General features: G+C 42.6%; 1 protein-coding gene across 4 annotated transcripts; it reads right to left on the reverse strand.

The window, feature by feature from the left end:
• Positions 1 to 219: 219 nt before the first annotated feature.
• gatad2ab (GATA zinc finger domain containing 2Ab) lies at positions 220 to 20,379 on the reverse strand. 4 transcript variants are annotated; one of them, XM_053883572.1, is made up of 11 exons: positions 14,942 to 15,087; positions 10,667 to 10,966; positions 6,649 to 6,772; positions 6,391 to 6,522; positions 6,249 to 6,320; positions 5,790 to 5,900; positions 5,519 to 5,686; positions 3,692 to 3,935; positions 3,201 to 3,604; positions 3,007 to 3,127; positions 220 to 2,266 (listed from the first exon to the last, which is right to left on the reverse strand). In XM_053883572.1, exons 1-11 carry the CDS (start codon positions 15,034 to 15,036, stop codon positions 2,133 to 2,135), a joined length of 1,905 nt encoding a protein of 634 aa, XP_053739547.1. In that variant the 5' UTR covers positions 15,037 to 15,087; the 3' UTR covers positions 220 to 2,132. The 4 variants fall into 4 exon arrangements, with proteins under 4 accessions (XP_053739547.1, XP_053739522.1, XP_053739531.1 ...); XM_053883547.1 differs by having other exon boundaries at positions 2,899 to 3,127; positions 14,942 to 15,080; XM_053883556.1 differs by lacking the exon at positions 14,942 to 15,087 and adding an exon at positions 19,594 to 20,034 and having other exon boundaries at positions 221 to 2,266; positions 2,899 to 3,127.
• Between the last annotated feature and the right edge of the window lie 1,242 nt (positions 20,380 to 21,621).

The following is a 21,621-nucleotide window of genomic DNA, read 5'->3' on the forward strand; positions in this document are numbered from 1 at the left end:
ATTGACAGGGCTGCTGGATAGATGGAAAAACCATATTTGCATGAGTGGGGTTGTCAGTTTTGTTTTGCCACACATCACCGTCAACACACACCAAGTAGTTTGACCCTAAAATTTGAAGGGGCTCTGTGCTACCATTACAGGACGTCAAACTCAAAATAGGAATCGAGTTTCCAGAGAAACTCGATTAAATGCAAAGAACTGACAGAAAGACAGAGCTAAGGAGATAAAATTAGTTTTTATTATTTCAGAGCAGAAAGAAAACAACTCAAGGAAAACAAAAAAAAATACTTCTACAGCCTTTTCTTTTGTTGTGCAGGGTGCACTATGGCGCCTCCGCTGGAAACGGAATGGTGGGAACAGTGTCGTCCAACAGCCGCCTTGGCAGATGTCAGGGCACACAGGTGTTCGTCACTCCAGATCGTTAGGGTTTGAAGCGCCCCCGCCTGTCAGGAATGTGCTGACTACATGGAATATTTTTTTTTAATTTGACCCCAATACATAATCGGATATTTACAGTGTCGTTAAAAGTCATTCACTTATACGGTGCTCGATGGCGCTGGATCCCCGAATAAAACCCAGATAAATAGAGACACCAAGGATCTGGATCTCCCATTTCAATGCAGTGTGACGGATCAAATTACATCTCGGTTTAACAGTAAACGCAGCCAAGAACGGAATTATGGGTTCGACTACTGAGGGGTGAGCTATTCGAGTAAGAAATGGACAAGGGTTTTTCTTCCCCCATTTACCCATAGTTAAGTGGGCTTGCAGCAATATAGGTATGAACGGAGGCGCTGAAGATGCCACCTGTGAGACAGATGGCCTCGAAGAGCATGCACAAACTTGGATTTACTGAGTGTAGGGTGTGATGTGTGTGTGTGTGTGTCACTAGCTTATCCTGTGCTGCTGCAACCTGATAGGAACATTTTAGCTTAAGCCAACAACAGGAACGAGACAATTGTTGCTATTAGAGGTTTTTGCATAACTACATTCTGAATAAATGGCAGAATGGGGGAGCTGTGACAAGAGAAAAAAAAAGTCATTCAGACTGTGGGTTTTCCTAACAGAGCCCTACAAATAAACCAAAAAGACAGCAGGAAGAAAGCAATGCACCCAAACGCTGTGACTAAAAGCAAAACGTCAAAAAAATTTTGACATTCTTCAGACCTCCTCAGGATGGCATGAAAACATGTTTATATTGAGTGAGGGTCCAAAAACCTTCTAGCAGAAGGAATTCTATTTGGGCTCCACTTGTTCTTTGGAAGTTTCTTTTTTTTTTCCCCTACAATATTCAATAGAATAGTCCTCCAAACACAAGCTCTGTGTTTTACCTTACTCAGTGAAAACAGTAATCTTTCACTTCCAAAAAAAAAAAAAAAAAAAAAAGCCTTTAAAAGTTCAACTACAAACCCAGCAGATGTAAAACCACCTCAACAGTAACTTAAGGCCCCAGCAGGAGGCCACGTTCAAAGTATCTGGGAGCACAATATTCAAAACACAATACATGACTTGAAGAAAGACAAAATCCTAACATTCAGGCATACAAAATCCAGACAACAGCTTCTCCACTTGCCAGAGGTTTAAGGGAAGAAGCAGTCAGTTTTTTTTAAACAGTCTTTTTTTTTTTTAAATAACCTTTGCAATGGTTAAGCAGTCAGCATTTATTAGGCGGTCCTGGACACTCGCTCGGTTTTTGAAGAACATTGCGTTCCAACTTGCAAAGGGCTCAGACCAGAGGGATGTAACGTGGATGTCGGCGTATTCAATGGCATTTATTCCGACCACATCCAGAGCAGCTCTGGCAGGACGTAGCATCTCCCTTTGGTGCAACTGGGACGCAGCCAAAACAAAGGGAGAAGCGATCACACTAGAGGTCAGAAAATTCTACCCACGTGTAAACCTGACTGCCGGAATTCTTTCACATGTGCACCAAATATTTTAAGAACCTTGACTCGGGTCATGATCCAGGAGGGGAAAGCAGAGAGAATAGTTCCATCAATCAAAAGTAGCTGGTTTACCCCGCAGTGAGCAGAGAAGAAGAGTCCCCAGAGGATCCACAAACAATCAAGAGTAGTAACTCGAATGGCTGTTATTGATATTACGACAGGGTCATTGGGTGGGGTAAGACTTCATTATTTCCAATTGTTGGCCGCCTGGGAGATGGACCGTGAGGGGATCATGTCCAGCAGGTACTCGCGCTGGCGCTCCACAGCAGAGCTGGACTTGTGAGCAGACAAGCTGGGGTTGACATATGCCATCGTCACACCTGAGGAGACAAGTCAGTCAGAGCTTCATATGCAGCACGTCTGAAAATGTAGAAGAACCAGAGGAAGGACAGAAAATGGTTAGAAGGATACTATGGGATGTTTTAATACAAGTAACATCCGACTTACGATTGGGATCGGTTCCGACCAACTGGTCGTAAGTCAGATTGGACGCAAGTCGAATGCCATTCAAAATGAGGATTATAGGTGCTACTGTAGTGGTAGACGGCTGTGTGAGAGTGAGATGCTGGGATACTGTGCTGCCGTAACTGTCGTACACGATGCCGGGCTGCTATGTGCTGCGGTGCCACACATTGAATAAAAAAAGGTTTCAAGTCGGATGTTACTTGTACAAGACATGGACCACCTGTTATTTGCATGTCAAACTGGACTGGATTTTCGTCCCAAACACTGGGAACCCTCAACCCTGACATTTGGAATTGAACTCCCAAGCAACCAAATACGGTTTGACTTGCGCACACACACACACACCAGTTAAGGAAACCCAACATGGAATTGGTCAAGGCTCATATGGAACTCAACAGAAGAGTGACAGTGCCTTAGAAGAGTCCACCGCAAGTGTCAGTGGCGAAAGGAGGATGTTTTCAGTGTTGGCTTATTCTGCTTTATCTACCTGCATTGCCACTGTTCTGCTTCCTCCACGCAGTCATGTTGCCCTGGTTACTGCTGCTGGCGCTGATCTTTGCCCCCTGCTGCATCTGGCTAGCAGCACCATGCTTACCTGGACGGCTGCCCAGCGCCGCTGCTGTGACCGCCTTCTGCAGCTGGGAGGAGCTGGTGAAGTGGGCTACACCACGAGAGGTCACTGCGGACTGGAGGCTGTGCGCCAACTGAGTTGCATTCTGTAACAGACAGATGTCACTGTGAGCGATGATGTTCATCACATCATTTCCTAAAGCAGGCGTGAGGGCTGACCTGCTTAATAGAGGCGTGGTGGCCAGAGACAGACCGGTGCTGCATGGCAGCTCGGACCTGCTTGTACTGCTGAGACACCAGAGCCTCACTTTTGGACAGAGACGAAGAGGATGAGGTGGTTTTGGAAATGGATGAGGCAGATGAGGACGAGGAAGCTGCTTGCTGGAGGATGCGCTGTTCAATTTCCTGCTCTTGCTGGAGTGCCTTGACGAAAGCCGACTTCAGACGACTCGTGTGCTCTGCTTTCAGAGCCTTCTTCTGATTGGACGACATACATTGATTACAAAGGATGACCCCAGCCTTCTCCTTTCTCCAGCGTGGAGTAAAGTCTGTCTTGCACTGAGCACAGGAGTGTGGCTCTTTGGGAAGAGAGTTGGCCATCGCTGCGGCCGGGCCCAGGTTGCCTTTGAACAGAGAACAGGTGTAAGGCACAGAGACAATCACAAGCAAATACTAGGATTGGGAAAAAAAACAACAACAAAAAAAAAAACCTCTGCCGTGCATCTCCAGAAGTTTTTGCACCACTTCTTCCAAGCCTAGCAAGTAGATGAACTCATTATTGGCTGCTGAAGGCAGGAAGTTGAACTCGGGAGCAGGAGGTTTCGGAGGAGGTATTTCCAGCAAAGCTTTTTCCAACTGCTTTCGCAGGGCGAGCTTGGTGGCAGCTTGTCTGCTGGCAGGGGAGTCGTTAATGCTGGAATTGGACGAAGAGCCTTTCATGCCTGTTGGAGAAGCCTAAAAAAAAAAGGGAAAAAAAAACATCTTCAGTCAATGCGTAAGCTTCACATGGGGACGTCCTAATACCAGTAATGGTACTCGCACCAGTACCGGCGTATTCCGCTGCACTCAAACTTCAAATACTCGCTCATGACAGAACCAAATACCCACCACAGAGTTGACTGGCAACATTGCGCAGATTCAGTGCATCATAGATTTTTACAGGGCTCTAATGCTGGTGAGGGTGGTCAGACACTCTTGTCCTTTCTACCGTATTTTCCGGACTATAAGCCGCTACTTTTTTCTCACGGTCTGAACCCTGCGGTTTACAAAACGATGCGGCTAATATATGGATTTTTACAGGGATATTCCAATCAATCGGCCACCGATTATGAAAGGCTGAACTCGTTGTGATCTGTGAATGCCGATCACTGCCTGTCATTGCCGGTCACAAAATCCGATCACATGTGACAGCAGCCGTTCTGATGAGGCACCGCCCGCGGTTTGTGACGCGTCCGCTCCTCCCTCCTGACTCGCCACTCGCTTGGCAACTGGGTGTCTAATGCGGAAGCTTTTTTCAGTCTGTCATGTCAAGTTTGCATCCTGCAGCACATGCACGTTAAAAGGCGTCAACGCCCCGAATTCAATACGATATTTAAAACACCAGCACTTTACGGAGCACAGAGAGTTTTCTGGTGCTCATGAAAGTGAAACTGCGGGAACCAGCGGTCACTCGCGACACTCGCCGGTCTGAGCGTGAAGCATATTGCCCGAGAAATAATCATTAATTTCTCCGTGCCAGATTAGCAGCCTTTCTCAGGTGTGGTTTTAAGACGGAATCAACCGCGGCCGAATCCGCTGCAGTCTTGTGTGTGTCAGATGCAGCGTTCGCGGTCCACCACCTGAATCTGAAACGTTTGCAACCGTCCAGAGTGAGAACTTTCATGAAAGAGGTTGAAGACACCGCGCTGCTTCAGCTGAGTGCTCTCCCTGTCTCTCGGAGCATCCCGAGTTTTTAGAGTCTAATGAGCATGCTCTTTGCTAGCAAAAATATTGAGCTTCGTCACATCAAACCGATGACATCAAGGGCGTTTTATTTACCTTTAAAGCGCTCAAATTGCGCTGTTTTCACCCGCGTGTCCACAGCTCTGCTAACAGAGACGATCTACTGGAGGGTGAAAACAGCACTTTCTGAACACTTTAAATGTAAATAAGATGTGAGGAGTTCATGACTGGATTTCAGAACATTGGCAAGATTGTTTCATGAGTCAGTCTCGACACTGGACTCCGTTTTCAAAACGAGTACTAGAGGATCGCTAGAAGTGATCCTCAGGCATTTTCTGTGGCGCAGACAACAGTGCACCCGCGGCTTATAGACTGGTGCGGCTTATGTATGAAAAAAATCCATTTTCTTTCTTAGATTTGGTGGGTGCGGCTAATATTCTGGTGCGCTCTGTAGTCCGGAAAATACGGTAATATGTTAAATACAACCTCCGGGGAGCGGCACTTTGGCAGACCTCACGCCGCATAAAATTGGCGACTGTTCAAGTTTTTAGTTAGGTTATTCAAATTTAGAGTTAAAAAAATGGTTTTTCCCTCACCTGTGGAATGTTAACCAGAACATTGCTGTTGGCCACGTTAGCCACCCGAATGAGACCCTGTTGAATAATCCTCTGCCCCTGCACCTGAACATTGGGCACAGAGGCTCTGGGGGCCAGCAAAAGTGGAGGAGGTCCCGAACCACCCTGCTGCTGACGAAGGCTGGTGATCTGCAGAGGAGTCAAAATAACAGACAAAACCATATTGGATTACACGACCCCAGACACGGTTAGGCTTCAGGCCCTCAGAAGAATTCAGAAGTTGAAGGCTCACCTGGGCACCTCTGACCAGAGGTGGCATGCCAAGGCTGTGTTTAGACTGGCCCTGTTGTCCTCCACGTACCAATGGGGGTGGAATCACCGTACCTGAATTTCGACCGGTCACCTGTAAACAAGAATTGCCTTGCTTGAAATGAGCGATGATAAAAAAATAAAAAAAAAATAAAAAAAAAAAAACATCTGATGCCAATGAAGCCAGGTAACGTTCAGCTGCGTTAACCACCAGGGAAGACTTTCACCCAAAGAAACTGGAGTGTAATGAGTAGTTTGTGACCATGTAAACAACGAATGACGTGAGAGAACATGTCTGAATAATACTCTATCAAAGCATGATATTCATAGAGTTCCATAGAGTTTACTTTCCAATACAATTATAATCACGTGCAATTAAGGATTCCTCTCATCGAAATATTACAGAATCAACACATATTAGAGACAAGCTTTTTCTGGGTACCTGAAGAGTTCCTTTGCTTGAGACCATGCTTCCTCTAACTAGAGGAGGAGGTGTTGCCACAGAGCCACTTGTCTAAAGAGAAACAAGTTTTTATCGTCATGCCTCACTGACGGAAAGATACTTAAACTCTCCCTTTTCTTACCTTTTGTGTTGTGGTCTCTTTCTGGATCTGGCTCTGTCTCAGTTTTTTGAGCAACACCAGCTTTGCCTCTTGAAGCCTCAGCTCTTCCTTCAGCTGTTTAATAATCTGCTCCCTCTCCTCCGGGGAACTCTTCTGCACAAAAGAAAGAAAGTAAAGGGTTTAATTTTACTCGGAACCCAAGATCTTACACAGTGACATTGCAGTCATACCCACTGTTCATTTGAGCCAACACTGACATCATAGGCTCCACTTTCTTACCATAAGTTTGTCGGTGTCCGTCTTAGTGAAGCAGTGGCCGTTCATGACAGGACTGGATGGTTCGTTGTCTGATAAGACGATCACATCATCAGGGGACGGGGGCTGACGCTCCTTCTTCACATTACTGGGGGCAGAAAATGACAGTCAGTTGTGCAAAAAAAAAAAAAAAACTGAAGAGCTGTAATTTTGCCTTTTAACCAGAAGATGGCAATATAGGATGTGTTTATGAAGACAAATCACGTGCTTAGGCCATAGACACATTTAAACCAGGGGCACTATTGACTGAGTGCAGTAGAGGACACATTCACCACCCACAAACATTTCTATCAAAACCCCTTTCTCCAACTTGATAAAGAAGTCAGACACAAGTCAAGACATAGTGTGAATGATTTTGTTTGGTTGTGGGGGCACAGGCGTATCGGCCTTGATCGAATCGCAACACCTTTTTCCTGGAGACAACAGAAACAAAAGGTGATTAGGGGGAACACTACAGATCAATTCAGAGGAGGGGGAAAGATAAGCTCTGTGGGGGAGCAAGTGGTCGTTGTCTTCAGCACGAAGGAAATGGTTCTTTAATCACAGCTGTTCAAGTCACACCCTGGGGGGGAGTTGTAGGAGATTAAAGTGGGGAAAGAGGACTTCGATCAAGGAATGGAACACAGAGTTGGTCTTTTATGGTGCCAGTTGCATCCAAGCAGTGGTGAAGAATTGCTCCATGGAGTACGGAGCTCCAGGGTGTCGACTCGGCCCAGTTTTCCAGCAGGACAAGGCCTCAATCATCTCCTACCTCAGTGGTGAGGCCTTTGGCCTAGCCCGACAGAGAGCCTGGGCTGCAGCTATCCCCTCCCTCCCAGCTGCAGACACCAAAGTCACAAGCTGAGCAGAGCTGAGGTCCGCTGGAGACACTGGAGAGGGTGACGGCGAGGGGGAGGGGAATACATGGCCAGGAGCCAACCTATTGTGTACTCTCTCTCGCTCGGTCATTACTTCACACACACCCCTCCCCCATCATTACTTGTTCATCTTTTATATTCAGTCCATTCACACGTTGTAACCCCATAACATCACTTAGTTTTGCCCATTATTTCATGTAAAAAAAAAATCTCGTATTGACTTACAAAATTCCTTTACATATCCATTTAAATTTGTCCAATATACCAGCATTCATATACACACACAAAATTCCGGTGGCCAACTTTACAGTGTCTTTTCCTACAAATCACCACCACCCCAAGAGAACTCTGCAATTATTTACTATAGCAAAGCAAACAGTGGGTTTCCTGTCTAGCCCCAGTAAGGTTCCAGATGTGAGATGCCACAAATTATGTCAGACATATGACACGGCAGAAGAAAACAAAGAGCCTCATCTTGTTCTAAAACCTTGTGTTAGCCGGCTCCTTTGACCAATGTGGCCTGTGACAAAATGACAGAGATCAGCTTGTGGTAGTCACTACTACTCAGCTGAGAACAGCTTACACAAGCAGAACAACACTCACCAGGATGGTTATGTAAGATCCAGTGTTTCTGCATGTTCCCACTCCGGTGATCATGGCTTACCACCGACTCGTGAGCAGACTGATCAGGAACAATATATATACATGTACTGAAAACATCAAGTTGCTGATCGAAACCTAGTTTTTGATCACCAATCTGAATGACCTCTAAATAATTCAAGAAAAAAAATCGTTCTGCACCAAGTTGTGGTTTGTTTTAATATTTTTTGGGGGAACAAAATGGTACTGCCACAGACCTCCCTTTGCCCTCACCAGCACATGCAAGAAAACTATTTGGGGGCTGTTTGAATCACAATAAATGGACCTACCTAGGGGATTGTCCCCGTCACCAACAAGGTGGTAAAAATTGATGTAAGACTCAACCTTTATGAGCATACCAAGAATAATGTGAGAACACAGCTGCTTTGGCAATACAAATCCGTATGATAGACATTTGATAAAACTCATGTTATTACCCGTAGCTTCATTCAAGAGGATAATTACAAAACATTAGAAAAAAAATATTCACAATTCAAAACACAGCACAGCAACAAGCACCAAGTGAAACAATAGCATTTTTAGATTGGATTAGATGTCCTTAAATACAGAGCGAGAGTTGACCATCATGTCTGACTGCTAATCAAGACAGGCATTAAAAAAAGGGAAATACAACAGTACTAGATTTGAAGCAGAAATTAAAACTTAAGAAACTGGAATTTAGTTCAGGGCTAAGTTTGTCAACCGTTTTTGAAAAGCCGCTTCTACACACCACTTACGCGCATGAGTAAGTAACTATGGTGAAAGGCAGAAAGAAAGACATGGTAGTTTGCAATCAGTAAGTAAAATTTAGAGGCATTGTTCAAACTTATGGAAACTTGTTTTTTTGTCTTTTTTATGACCTCTGTTAAGATACAAAAACTTGCTTGTAGGACTTTAAACAATAGGTCCTAAATTGGCAAAAAAGGGTGCACTCTAATTCATATAAATACATACACATTACTCGACTTGGTTTGGTTTAAAACAGGTTTTGAATCATGTGTTACTGTGCGCCTGGACTTTTATCGTATAGACAGTGATTAAGTGGCCGACTAAGTTGGGTCAAAGGAACAGGAAAGACAGAAAGCAGCGGGTAGACTCCTGACTGAACCCTGACAAATCATCAAGGATTGAAAGGGTCAAAGGTTATATTTATGCTGGACTTCTACTGCCTCAATAATACTGCTTAGCGTTTATTTTCCACCTAAGCCACCGTTTCATTCACAGTTGTGTTCACTGCTTTCACAAACAAATCACATGACATCATACGGTGTGGTCATGTGAGACACCCACGATTCCTGCTGGCCCCTCCTCCTAACTGCTCCTTCCAATAATGAAACCATGGCAACGGCCAGTTGGAACCAGTTTGTGACACATAGACTTCATTTTGTGTGAAGTGTGAGTTCAGGTGCTGCTGGGAGAAAATGGAGACCAGGCCTCAGGAGCCTCAAACTTTTTCTAACAAGGGCAGGCCACAGGCCACAGAGTGACTTCCTGTAAGACTCATGTCAGCCCACTCGCACCAGGAAACTTAGACCGAAACCTGAAACTCCAATACACTGCACACAATCATTTACAATGCATGAATGCAATAAGGCCTTGCTCTCATTAGCCACTTCCCTTCAGCATTGCCTATCATCAACACACAGACTAGCCCTGTCATTCATGCTATACTGTCACTTCTTAACTTTTCCACATCAACTGGCTAATGATCTGCATGCATCAATAATTCATTGTGCTCATGAACCAAAAGTGCCGTCTAAACTGAGACATACATGGTGAGGCTAAAGACTAAAGAGAGTTGTTGTATAAAGAGTACATATGTATTCGAAAAATCCCAGCCTGTGTCTCTGCTGAACCAACACAAATTCAGCACAGTGCAAGCCTTACAGGAAGTTCAGTACAACAATACAATTATTGTATTAAATTATCACTGTGGTACGAATAAAGGGCATCTCATCTAATCTTTCATAATAAAATAATGTGATTAAATGAAGCGTGTGCAAAACAATTGTACGATTGTTCAGCTGACTGCATGAGGGAGTCCAAGACCAAAGACCCCCCAGACCAAAGGGGAGATGGGCAATGGACAATTGTTGAGAAACAAGATCTATTTGGAATGGAACATTGCATAAATACATGGAACATCGACCCCGGCCAGCCTACAAACAAAAATGCAATTTGGAGCTCAAATGGGAAAAACTGATTGAAGTTCTCAAAGGGATCTCAGAACAAATTGTGTGTGTGTGTGTGTGTGTGTGTGTGTGTGTGTGTGTGTGTGTGTGTGTGTGTGTGTGTGTGTGTGTGTGTGTGTGTGTGTGTGTGTGTGTGTGTGTGTGTGTGTGTGTGTGTGTGTGTGTGTGTGTGTGTGTGTGTTGTGCATGATTAGTTTCTTACACTTGCTCAAATGCATTTGCAAGCTGTCATTCTAACAAAAAGAAAGCCAAGGGTTATGATTTCAATGCATGGGTTGAGTGAATAATTGTTACCTTTTAGAAGTGCTCATATCAACAGGCTCATCCCCAGTCGGCACTTCAACTTTAATGGTAGCTTTCACTTCCCCAGTCTTCAAGATACTAGCAGCAACTTTAGCAGATGGTTCACTCTTCAGCTTGACACCATCGGTTCCAGAGACCACTAAAGCCAGGGGGCTTCCAGATCCATCTTCCTTCTCAACCTTCACCCGTTTGCTGTCAGTGTCACCAGCAGGAGCGGCATGGTCTCTCTCCAAGGCCCGCTTCTGGCTGCGTGTTTGACGCACTGCCTCCTCCGACATGCTTGCGCTCAGCCTGCACAGAAACAGCACAATGAATAGATTGAATGTACACATGCATTCATCTTGATGTGACTGACTAAGCATTTCAACAAACGGATAAGAGTATATTCTTTTGACAGATCCAGAAAATGTTGGGGCATTTTTCATCTATCCTGAAATCAGAAACATTTAACAGTGAACACAGAAATTATTAGGGGAAAGCAATCTTCAGGTACCTCACAATATGATTACAATTCAGGGGAAGTGATTCCATTCCTAACCAAATATCTTTTTTTAAAACATTTAATATTGTACTAACAATTTATTGCACTGTGATCACTCACCACTCGGAGATTTTAAAATCAGTAACAACGAAAAACAATGTTATTTATTTCCATTGGCTTTCAAACTATTGGACATTTGTACTGCTTTTTTCTTCAAAGAAACTAGCTCAACGCACAAAAATGTATGAGCCTCACAAAGACCATCTAATTGTGAGAATGGGTTTCAATGATTTTTTACATTTACATCAGAATCAGGTTTATTTAGGCCGGATATATGAACGTTAAGATGCGTAAACTAATTTTTAACGTGAGTTGTCAACTTTCATTGATTGGAGAAAGTATATCGCTCAAATGCAGCGCAGCCCAGACTTGGTCTTATGAACGGTCCATTAGCCGACTCCAGCAGGTGAAACTGACTATCTGTCTAACCAGCTAATTCCCCTCCCGATACGCCAGGTCATCGACTGACTGAAGTTTCACCCTGACACAAACAATCGTAGATGAACTAAGTAGCTGTGGCCACAATTAGACTTTCAGATGCAGGGTGCACCGCGATTCATTAAGAATAAATAAATAAATAAAAGTAACTTTTTTAAATGATTCTTTCCCTTATTGCAAGCCAAGTGTTTAATGTCTAGTGTTTACATCTTCGTTCATCTTCTTTCATACATTTATGCAAGATACGCATACAGTTGCACCAGCTGTGTATGTGTGATGTTTTCTAAACTTCCACATCTTTAAACAATCTATGGTTCTGTTTAATAAAGCTTGAATACATAAATAGAGCCACATGACTTTTGATCCCTGTTAAGCCATTTTGTCAAGAATTGTGGGACACCCATCTCCCCGTGTTCCTCAGCGCTGTTCTCTGCACGGTACTGGGGAATGGAAGGAGTGGGCTTTGTGCAAAAAAAAAAATGCCAAAATACTCTCTGAGTTGGTTCAACAAATTGTTTAAAGTTTGGAACTTATCTGAGGTTTCCTCCTGTCATCAGCGACAGGCATCCCATCAATAACAGCGCGCTTCCATACCGTGAGTGAGGATAACCACAAGTTTACGGCAGTAAACAAATATGGCGACCACGATGGGGTCGAGAATCAGCAAATTTTCATTCAAATTTCAGTTTTTTTTCATGGAAACCAGGCTTATGACACTACAAGTAGGGCATTATACAGGCACTATTAATGGAACATTTAGGGCATCATGAATGCAGGAGGGCATCCATTTATCATGTTCTGCAATTTAATGCATCCACAGGATGCCCAGACAATCCCCGATCTAAAAGCCTGGAGTGGACCAACTCCTGTCTATTTTACTTTATTATCCATTTAAACAATCGGAATTTGGACAATTAGGAAAAAGAATACCCACATTTTTACTCTGTTTAAATGATGACATGATTTGTACCATCACCACAATGTATTTCCAACATGGATTACTCAAAAGAGCAAGAGTGTTCAGTTTTCCAGAAGAGGTTTTGTTTTCAATAATGAGAAACAAGCCAGGTTAATTTAACAGAGAACAACACTGCAAGCGTGCAGAAACACAAAAGACTGTTACGAAATCCGACAACAGATCCTCGCATCATCAATACTAATAGTACCGCTTCTTATGAACATTGGTGTATCTTGCCTATATCAATATATTTGTGCCTTGAACTCAATACAAAAATGCACAAAGGCCAGTCTCTATTTTCAGACAGAAAGCTGACTCAAGGTCTTTGACTACAGTGTGACATCATCACTGCTCCACATGATCCTATCCCCAGAATACATAAGAGACAAAAAGTGCTTCCTTGAAAACCGGTTCAAACTGGTCTCTGATTGAGAGACGACGCAGGTTTTAACCCCTGGAAAGGCACAGTGGCAGTATGGAGGGGAGGGAGGGAGTAAAGGAGGCCAGAGTCACGTCCTACACAAGAACGGAGGGAGGGAGACAATCATATAGTCTACAGACGTTCCAAAACATCAAGACAACAAACAGTGAATGGAACTACATGAAAACACAGCTCAAACCCAATGTTACACTAAACACATACGACAAGCACAACATTTTTTTCATAACAAGATTGTGCCGATATCTTGATATGCCAAATGGCTCAGCGAGAATTCGCTTGTGCTGCACTCGCCCTGTCTTAGGATGACGTTTTGGAGTCATGCAGGTTCACATATTTAAAGCACTCCTTTGTGTGGCTGTAAAAATAAATGATGGAACGGATCGTTTCCTCGTCACATGACAAGAGTTTTACCGGTATATTTTACAACCATAGTGCAAATCCAAACCATCTTGTTGCCAGTAATGCTGACCCACATGGTGCCACCCATCATCTCAAAGCCTTAAGCAACGTCCATGTTCGTTGCACAAGGTTTTGTTGTGGTATTCGCGGAGAGATCATGTTTCATCACATGACATTGACCAGCAGGCCGATTGGCTTCTGGAGCATAAAACCGGTGAACCAGGACTTCCACACATATTATTCCACATCAACTCATATTCTCTTTTTCTTTTAGAAACAGTAAAAAAAAATGTTGTGAAAGGACATTAGCATCAAATGCCAGTTGACAATAGCAATGTACACAATATATACTGCCAACTTAGAATTGAATCACTAATGTAGTTTGTTGACCACATTACAGAGACCACTATTGATTTCAGGCAAAGTTTCTGAATACAGATTGTCCCTCCAAAATCCATGAACTTTGAAGCAGTAGCTGAATGCTGGTGAAGCACACGTCATGTCATCCAAGAATGTATCTGCTGTTCACCAAAATGGAACTTCAGCATTCACACAAGCGCTTAACTTGACTGTTTGGCTTGATGTAAGGAGGTTAATGGTATAAAACTAATAATAATAAAAAATAACTAACTAATAAAATAACTAATAAAAACTAATAATGATGACGATAATGATGATAAACTGTATGAATATGGCCAAGAGACCAGGGTGGGACTCTTCGCACTGCAAATGCGCTTGAAAAATCAACACCAGAAAAAAACTGGTGTTGATCCAGTATTGGGCTCCGATACAGACTTTTTTGATGAATCGAGAATTGCAGAGAGGATGACCAATCCAAGAGCAGAGTCTGAGCTTGGTGTTTTCAGCTGAAATCTCTTCAGTCAGCTGCGCTGCAAGTTCACTCCTAACTGTGGAATGGATTTCATATACATTGGTGAGAGGCAAAAGACATGACTTAGGAAGTCCATTCTACAGTTCGTAGCGAGTTCGTAGTGAGCTCGCAGAGTAGTGATCTGAGACTTCAGCTGAAAACAAGTAGCCACTTAGCATGTGAGCGTTTAGCTGAATGCACCCGGGGCAAACTCCCTGACTTCAGTCCTGGGATATGCTGTATTGATGAGTCAGTTGGAACACAAATAGACTTAAATAGGAGCGGTGGTGATCACTGACAAGACATAAGAGTGAAAGACAGTTAAATTAGTCAAATATCTCTGATGTTGGACTTCAGACGTCTGTCCTACGTCACTTGTCAGTCGGAAAATGGATTTATTTATGCACCAAGAGTCAGTGTATGACATTTTGCCTCTTGTTTCCATTCACTTTATACATATGTCTGTCTTGGATTTAATAACTCGTGCACATCAAGTTGCCACCAACAGATGTCATTCACCAAGTATACATACTAGAAACCTTTCGGACAGGCCTGCATCTCAATGTGAGAGAGCAAATTCTGAACATACATGTACAACAATTGGTCAGGGAAAGTACCTGGTGAAAGTTGGACGAGTATTCACACCACTGGGGAGCCGAAGCGAGTAGTTCGTTGTTAGTCCAGCATCTAAATCACACGACAGCCATTTCATACTACACAAAATCACCTGCTCGGCCTACTCATCTCCTTAACTTCCATACGGTGTGAAGGGAGCTCTACTTTCTGTCTGCCCAAGTACATGTTAATCTGCATTACTACACAGGGAAACAGCATAACATAAATGTAATGGGATGAGTCTTAAGGTTACCTTCTCGTGAAACAAAAGATTGGTCGCAAAATGTACACAAGAGGCGGCAGATTAGTAATACACTAAAGGGAGCAGTTGCTAGTCAAAGGACTGTAGGTCCCAGAAGACTTCAATCCATCTACTGGGACATTCCATTTCATGTGGAGGAGCTTCCACTGCCAGGCAACTGGAAAGGAAAGCAACATCCATGTCTATGTATAGCATTATGAGTAACTCAAGATGGAGAAGATTTGTGTATGAAGGACACAGCTGTATGAAATGACTAAATCAACTGATGAATCCTCTCAAATACTCGTGCCATTAGAGTGGATGAGTTTGTGATTCAGTCTAAAATGAAAGTGGGCAGTCGTTTGGTAAAAAATAAGTAATGGGTCTTGTTCACTTAATTGTCGAAGAATCTTTATGTCCAATTGGGCTCTGTGCTCAGGATTCACATGTTCAGACATAAATCATTGGGTGAAATTGTTGACGTTGCTAGCGTATAGCTCTCTTTAAAATATTAGCCCATTGTTTTTGTTTTCAACTGCTATTCTATTCTATTCACCACAGAAACATTCAGCATCAACCATGAGAAGAACTTTGATCCCTGTGCAGACTCACACAATCTTGTGAGTGGATTAGCTAGGTGGATAAACACAGAAAACACTACACACGATTATTTTGTCTTCACAACATATGAAAACTTAAGCGGATGAGGATCGTTTAATTAGAGATCATCTGAGAACATGACATGGTTACCTATGCTAATCTGTGCTCACCAGTCTTGAAGTGGGGGCAGGGCCCCAGCTGAGCTGGTGCCATGTTTGGGGGAGGGTGCAGAGGGCGAGTGGCTAGTGAAGACATAATCTAACTGTACTGAAGTGAAAAATACTCTTGTCTTCTTGCTTCCCGATCCCCCGCCTTCTTTCTTCTCACTGTTTCTGCTACAGGCTGGGCCAGCCCAGTTTGCATGTGTGTGTGTGTGTGAGTGTGTTTGTGTGCGAGTGCCCTCCTAGTTCTGTCCCGGACACCAAGGGTTAAGCCTCTGCCATTTTAACGCCACTGACAGATCAGACCATTAGGGTGTTACCTAACAAAATGGAAGACTTTAACCCTGAATCTGCCAGACTGTCTGTCATGTGTGTATGTGTGTGTGCGCTAAGGAGAGCAGGAACCAGGCATTTGCGTGTTAGTGTGCATGCCCTCACCTGGTTACTCTTCATGCCCCTGGAGGAACAACAATTGATATGAGGGACGCAGAAATAAAATGTATCTCATGTAATCAAACAGACAGCAACAGTCTAAAACCCAACTAGTTGTCAAATGGCAACATGTACAATGGGATATGAAATTTTCATCCAATTGCGTATTCAAGTCAGGCGTTCCACCAAGCCAAAACAGTAATACTGCAATAAATGAAATCGTTTTGAGTGTGTACTCTTACCGAGGCTGAACCAAATATAAGGGGCATGAGAAAAACAGCTGTTTTCGTCAACATTATAGCCGCAGCGTCCATTGTGGAGAACTCAGGTCCTCAGACCACCTGAGAAGGCTCTTAACGATGAGAGCCACATTTGTCAACATAAATTAGAAGTGACCAATAAAGTATATCTCAGAAGCATGTTGAATATTTGATGTGATTTTCCTTTAAAAGGGCAGGGGTTTCTTGGTCCGCGCTAGGATTTTTAATGCCTCTGCTACGAATATATAGTTTGCTTGACGAACTGCAAATCAAAACTGGGACACATACCATCATAACCATATTATTCTGCTGATATACACATTTTTTTTCTCCCTCACTAGGTTGCCAACAACCTGACCCCAGCCAGCAATGCTGCAGGAATTAAAGTAGTTTGAGGTTCTGCATGTGAACAAAGTGCATCTGAAACTCTTGGGAGTCAGGACTATCTTGAGTTTAAGTTCTCAAAATTATTCATATCAATGACTGTTATTGGGATTAGAGGGCGGAGTCTGTTTTATCAAGCTCAAAGCATTATTTTCATTTCCTGTTCACAGCCGTTGTGGAATCATTCGTTGAGGGGAACAAAATGACTAATGAAATAAGGCAGAAGGTAGCTGTCCTTCAGAGATGGTTGTGGTATGTGGCATTTCTTATTCTTCCTCAACAGGCTTAAAATTTGATCATCATAATTGGTACAAATGTGATAGCAATGTAAATTACAGTTGACACCAAGTATGCTTTTAATAGGTTTACAAAATAAAAGGGGAACAAATACATATTCCATAATTTAAATAGATTAATTAATAAAAGAAGAAGAAACAACTCAAATACCGCAACAACCTGTATCATATTCATAGCCCAGATCATGCAGTTATACATGCATGTATCGTAAGCCAAGGAGAAGCCATAAATCTGCCATTTAAAATTCTCCAGCAGCATCATATTAACTGGACAAGTTACAACTCACAACTGGACAACTCACTCACATTGAACTTGACAGACAAGGCAGAGGTAATGAAAAAATGATACGGTTTACAAAGACAATTGGGTAGAACTAGATGAGTCAACACTTAAATTTAATCCTGCACTGCCTCATAAGGCCCCAACCCTTTGCTGAAGTTTTCAGCGGATTATGTCAACATGCAGTGAAGTGTGACTCACAATAAAATATCTTTAAATCAATAATGGCAGGCAGGATATAGCAATGTTTTCATTAATAAAGTTCATAGTAAAACCAACACACATATACAATACTTGAACTACAGCATCGTCTGATAAAACATGCTCCGAGAGTCTCGTACCCACATTAGTTTCACAAAAAGTAGATTTTCTTACTGATTTATTTGTGATTTGATTCTCCAGTATGGAAAGAAAATAACTAGGAAAGCTAATGAAGAGCTTGATTCTGAGTCCACGTCATCGTCAAGCACTTTTGTTTACTACAAGCTACTCTCAGTGTTATCTCTCACATACTTAAGTCAATATGAAGTGCAACAGGGTAAACAAGAAACAGTCCACCAAACGCAGTGAGATTCCTTCGCCTCCAAAAAAACTGCCCAAGGCTCATGGGTGGGACCCCAAACCAATACAACTAGTCATGTCATCTGGCATTTAAAGCAACACATCAGGAATCTAGTTTATGATAGACAAGACTGAGAAGGTACGTTTAACAGCGAGGGCCCGAAATACAAAATGGACATAGTTTTGTGAATGAAGTTAAACTTTACTGAACCACAACTAAAGCATCAACTTGACAAAGATCAAATAAACTATGATCAAATAGCAGCCACTCAATTTGTTTAGTCATCATCTAATTATAAGTATTCATGTGTATGTTTCTATGCCATGAAATGGATATTCTGAATCTATAAAAAGTTGAAGTACTTTACCTTGGTGTCTCTAAAGAGTCCTAACATTTCACCTCTGTTTTATATACATGTACACATATATGCACATTGTTGACAACCAAAGACAAACATAAAAATGTCAACAAGAGAAGAATAAACACAAAATTAATAACCAACTTACAGTGACGTGGCCAAACTTAGATCTTAACTACAATTTACTTGGATCAAAGGTGAAGTGAATTACTACATGCTTAACCACAAATGACCAAAATGCATCATGAAGAAAAAAAAAAAGACATAGGTCACGTTTGGGGAAATTTATTTTACAAAATCTGTAGCTTGAAATCCTAACACTACAGAGGTCCTCCAGTAAAATAATTTGTACTCAACTTTCTCGATCAGTGGTGGGACAGAATACAAGAATACAAGTTGCACCTCCTTGTGTGTTGCAGGGCCAATGGAGGAAACCAATAAAAATGAACTGCAACTTGTAGTCCAAGAAAATGCTGTACTTTGTATATTGCCAACCGATGTGTCCTGTAACTCGGTCATTGATCCAAACATATAACTCCAGACTCTTTCTAAAAGTATGCATTGATACTATAGTGACTGAAGAGATTGACTGGGGCATCTATATCACCATCTCAAGATCGTTTCTTGGTGAATGTTTCTATCCAATGCTCAGCAAAACGAATATGTCAAAAGGAATTCCAGTGCCTTTTCGAAGCCATACTAAAGGCAGAGGAACACAATCCACAAGACCAGCAATAAATATCATTGAACAGTAGATCGAATACGATTTACCTCATAGGTTTCGGTTTAATGAGACGTCGGCGACGAGGACCACATAAAGACACCCGGCGGTGACTCCGCCGTCCACCATTACGCCTCCATAAAAGGTTTTCACGGCTGAGCTAATCTGACAAAGTTTCTGATGGACACCTCGCTTCACTAGAAACATATCACTCGGACTCACTGAACCACGGGATCCATGAAAGTAACCAGCAAATTCAACAGTGGTGTTTGTAAACTTTAGAAACCCAAGTTGGCTGATAAATGAAGACAACGATTAATGACTCATCAACAACAAGGAGCTATCTCATGCTAACTTACCAAAAACAACCTGTCCATCTGTCCGGCATCGACAACAATCCATTGGAAATCACTCGGATTAGCACGTTAGAGTGGATTGTGCGACATTTGAGCAGCAGGCAGATCGATTGTATACATGTTTTGTGGCGGTTTGTTTCGGATATCGTCTAAATAGCGATACAAGGCAAACAATGCGATCGACCCACTGTTAAAAGGCGAGCTAACGAGCTAAGTTAGCGTGCTAATGCTACCTCCGGACACTCGCCAGGCGAGACAGACAGCCGCTTCATTTATTCACAAATAATCACGCGTTCATGACTTTCGTTAGCCGCTAGCATCACCGTACGCTTTACAGCTGTAAAGAAGTTTATCAAGAGAGAATCAGCCACGGTGAGGTTGGACTGGCGCGTGGGAGGTGAAGTTTGCCGGGGAAGTTAGTTTTAATTTCGCTCTACTGTGGAAGCGGGTTGGTCGTGTGTGAGTCTGTGCGCGTGTGTGTGTGTTCCTGTGTATGTGTGGCTGTGAACAACATCAAGCTATGCTAACTAGCCTAGCCCTGCTAACGTCGAATTAGAAACTTCCCATTGTCGCTCTTAATCAATTAAATGTTTAAAAATAGACCCGGCTGGCTCGTTGAAGAATGGGTTGTACTTACGGAGACTTGAAAGCCTCTGGGCGAGCTCCCCCGACGACGTGTGCAGTTGGTGTTTTCGGTGTAAGAATCCAGGGGAACCCCTCTCCTCTCCGCTGTCCGTTGCCACTCCACTTGCCAGATCATATAATGTGCCACCACAGGCGGCGTCATGCTGCGTTCAAACACACCTCGGAAATGTTGTCTTTGCTCGCTCGGCCGAGAACGCGGAGGAAATGCTGTTTTAGAAACTTTGTAAACTCCACCAAGCCACCGAAGCTCCGCGAGTTTTTGAATTTAATACCACATTATATGAATCAATCGTCAATAGTGATCCCACCACTACCGTAAAAAAACTCATGAGTTCAAACGTCCATAGTTGTAATTGTTTTCACAGTTCAACCTTATTACGTAATGTATTGTTTTGCTGCACGTCCACATTAGAAGGTCACTTTCCATTATTCATTTATTCACTGTCTAGGTGAGGAAAGTGGAGTTCCCGGAGGAAACCCACATACAAACAGCATAACGGTATAAATATGATTTATTGTTCTAGTACTAAAAAATGCTTCTTTTTAAACATTAAGGACCCCATCATACCACATGAATTGTAATCATATTTGTAAAGCTGAAAAACATCAACTAAGTGAAACTTTTCAGCTTCTTGAATCCATCTCGCTACATAGAGTGAAATGTCACCAGAGCTATTAATAGATATTTTGTTATTACCGATTGTTCATGAACGCTCGTCATGAGTGACCTTCCAGCATGCTCAAGCATTTACTTGGTTCTGTGCACCGCAGGAGCCACAGTATCCTAATAGCAAGCTCTAACTCGGTTTTTCATTGGCTGCTTCCGTCCTGGGACGAGTCTCCAACAGATAAGAGGTGGTGTCAGACAGGAACATGGGAGCAAAGCATGTTACGGCCTCTTTATGGGACGTGTGTGGCAGCAGACTGAGCTACTTGAGAATATAATCTGAGTTTGTAGCGTCATCTGTTAGTATGACTTGAGGATGTGTGGCAATGAAGCACAAACAAGAACATTTAAACAGTGCTACGATGTTGCATGCAAGAAGAGCAATACAATTTTAACGAAGTCAGTCAATATAAATAAAATTTAAAATCTTCATGTGCAAATTGCAGCAACACGATATACAAGCAGATTCTATGCTGGTAATATTAAGCTTGATTTTATCTCGAAATAGCTTTGTAAACAGAATGACTGACTTCGGAATTATAGCACCATCTAGTGACCATCCTCAAACAATAAGCGACGACTGTTTTTAATAAACAAGTTTGTATGACTTATACAGGCAATGTGAAAAATCCACAGATAATTGGAAAACGAATATCACAATGTAACAGAAAATATTCCAAATGTCGCAATGCCAGAAACACAAATATTAAAAAAATCAG

Source organism: Synchiropus splendidus, chromosome 1 (assembly GCF_027744825.2).
Source record: "Synchiropus splendidus isolate RoL2022-P1 chromosome 1, RoL_Sspl_1.0, whole genome shotgun sequence".
In the NCBI taxonomy this organism is placed as follows: Eukaryota; Metazoa; Chordata; class Actinopteri; order Syngnathiformes; family Callionymidae; genus Synchiropus; species Synchiropus splendidus.

Bases quoted from the DNA above. Each gene is read 5' to 3' on its own strand.
- gatad2ab (XM_053883547.1), bottom strand. From the start codon at position 15,036: ATGAAATGGCTGTCGTGTGATTTAGATGCTGGACTAACAACGAACTAC. The intron at 5,687-5,789 runs GTGAGCCTTCAA...ACTCCTCTGCAG, and splicing joins CTCTGGTCAGAGGTGCCCAG to ATCACCAGCCTTCGTCAGCA. The intron at 3,936-5,518 runs GTGAGGGAAAAA...TTTTTTTTTTAG, and splicing joins TTCTGGTTAACATTCCACAG to GCTTCTCCAACAGGCATGAA.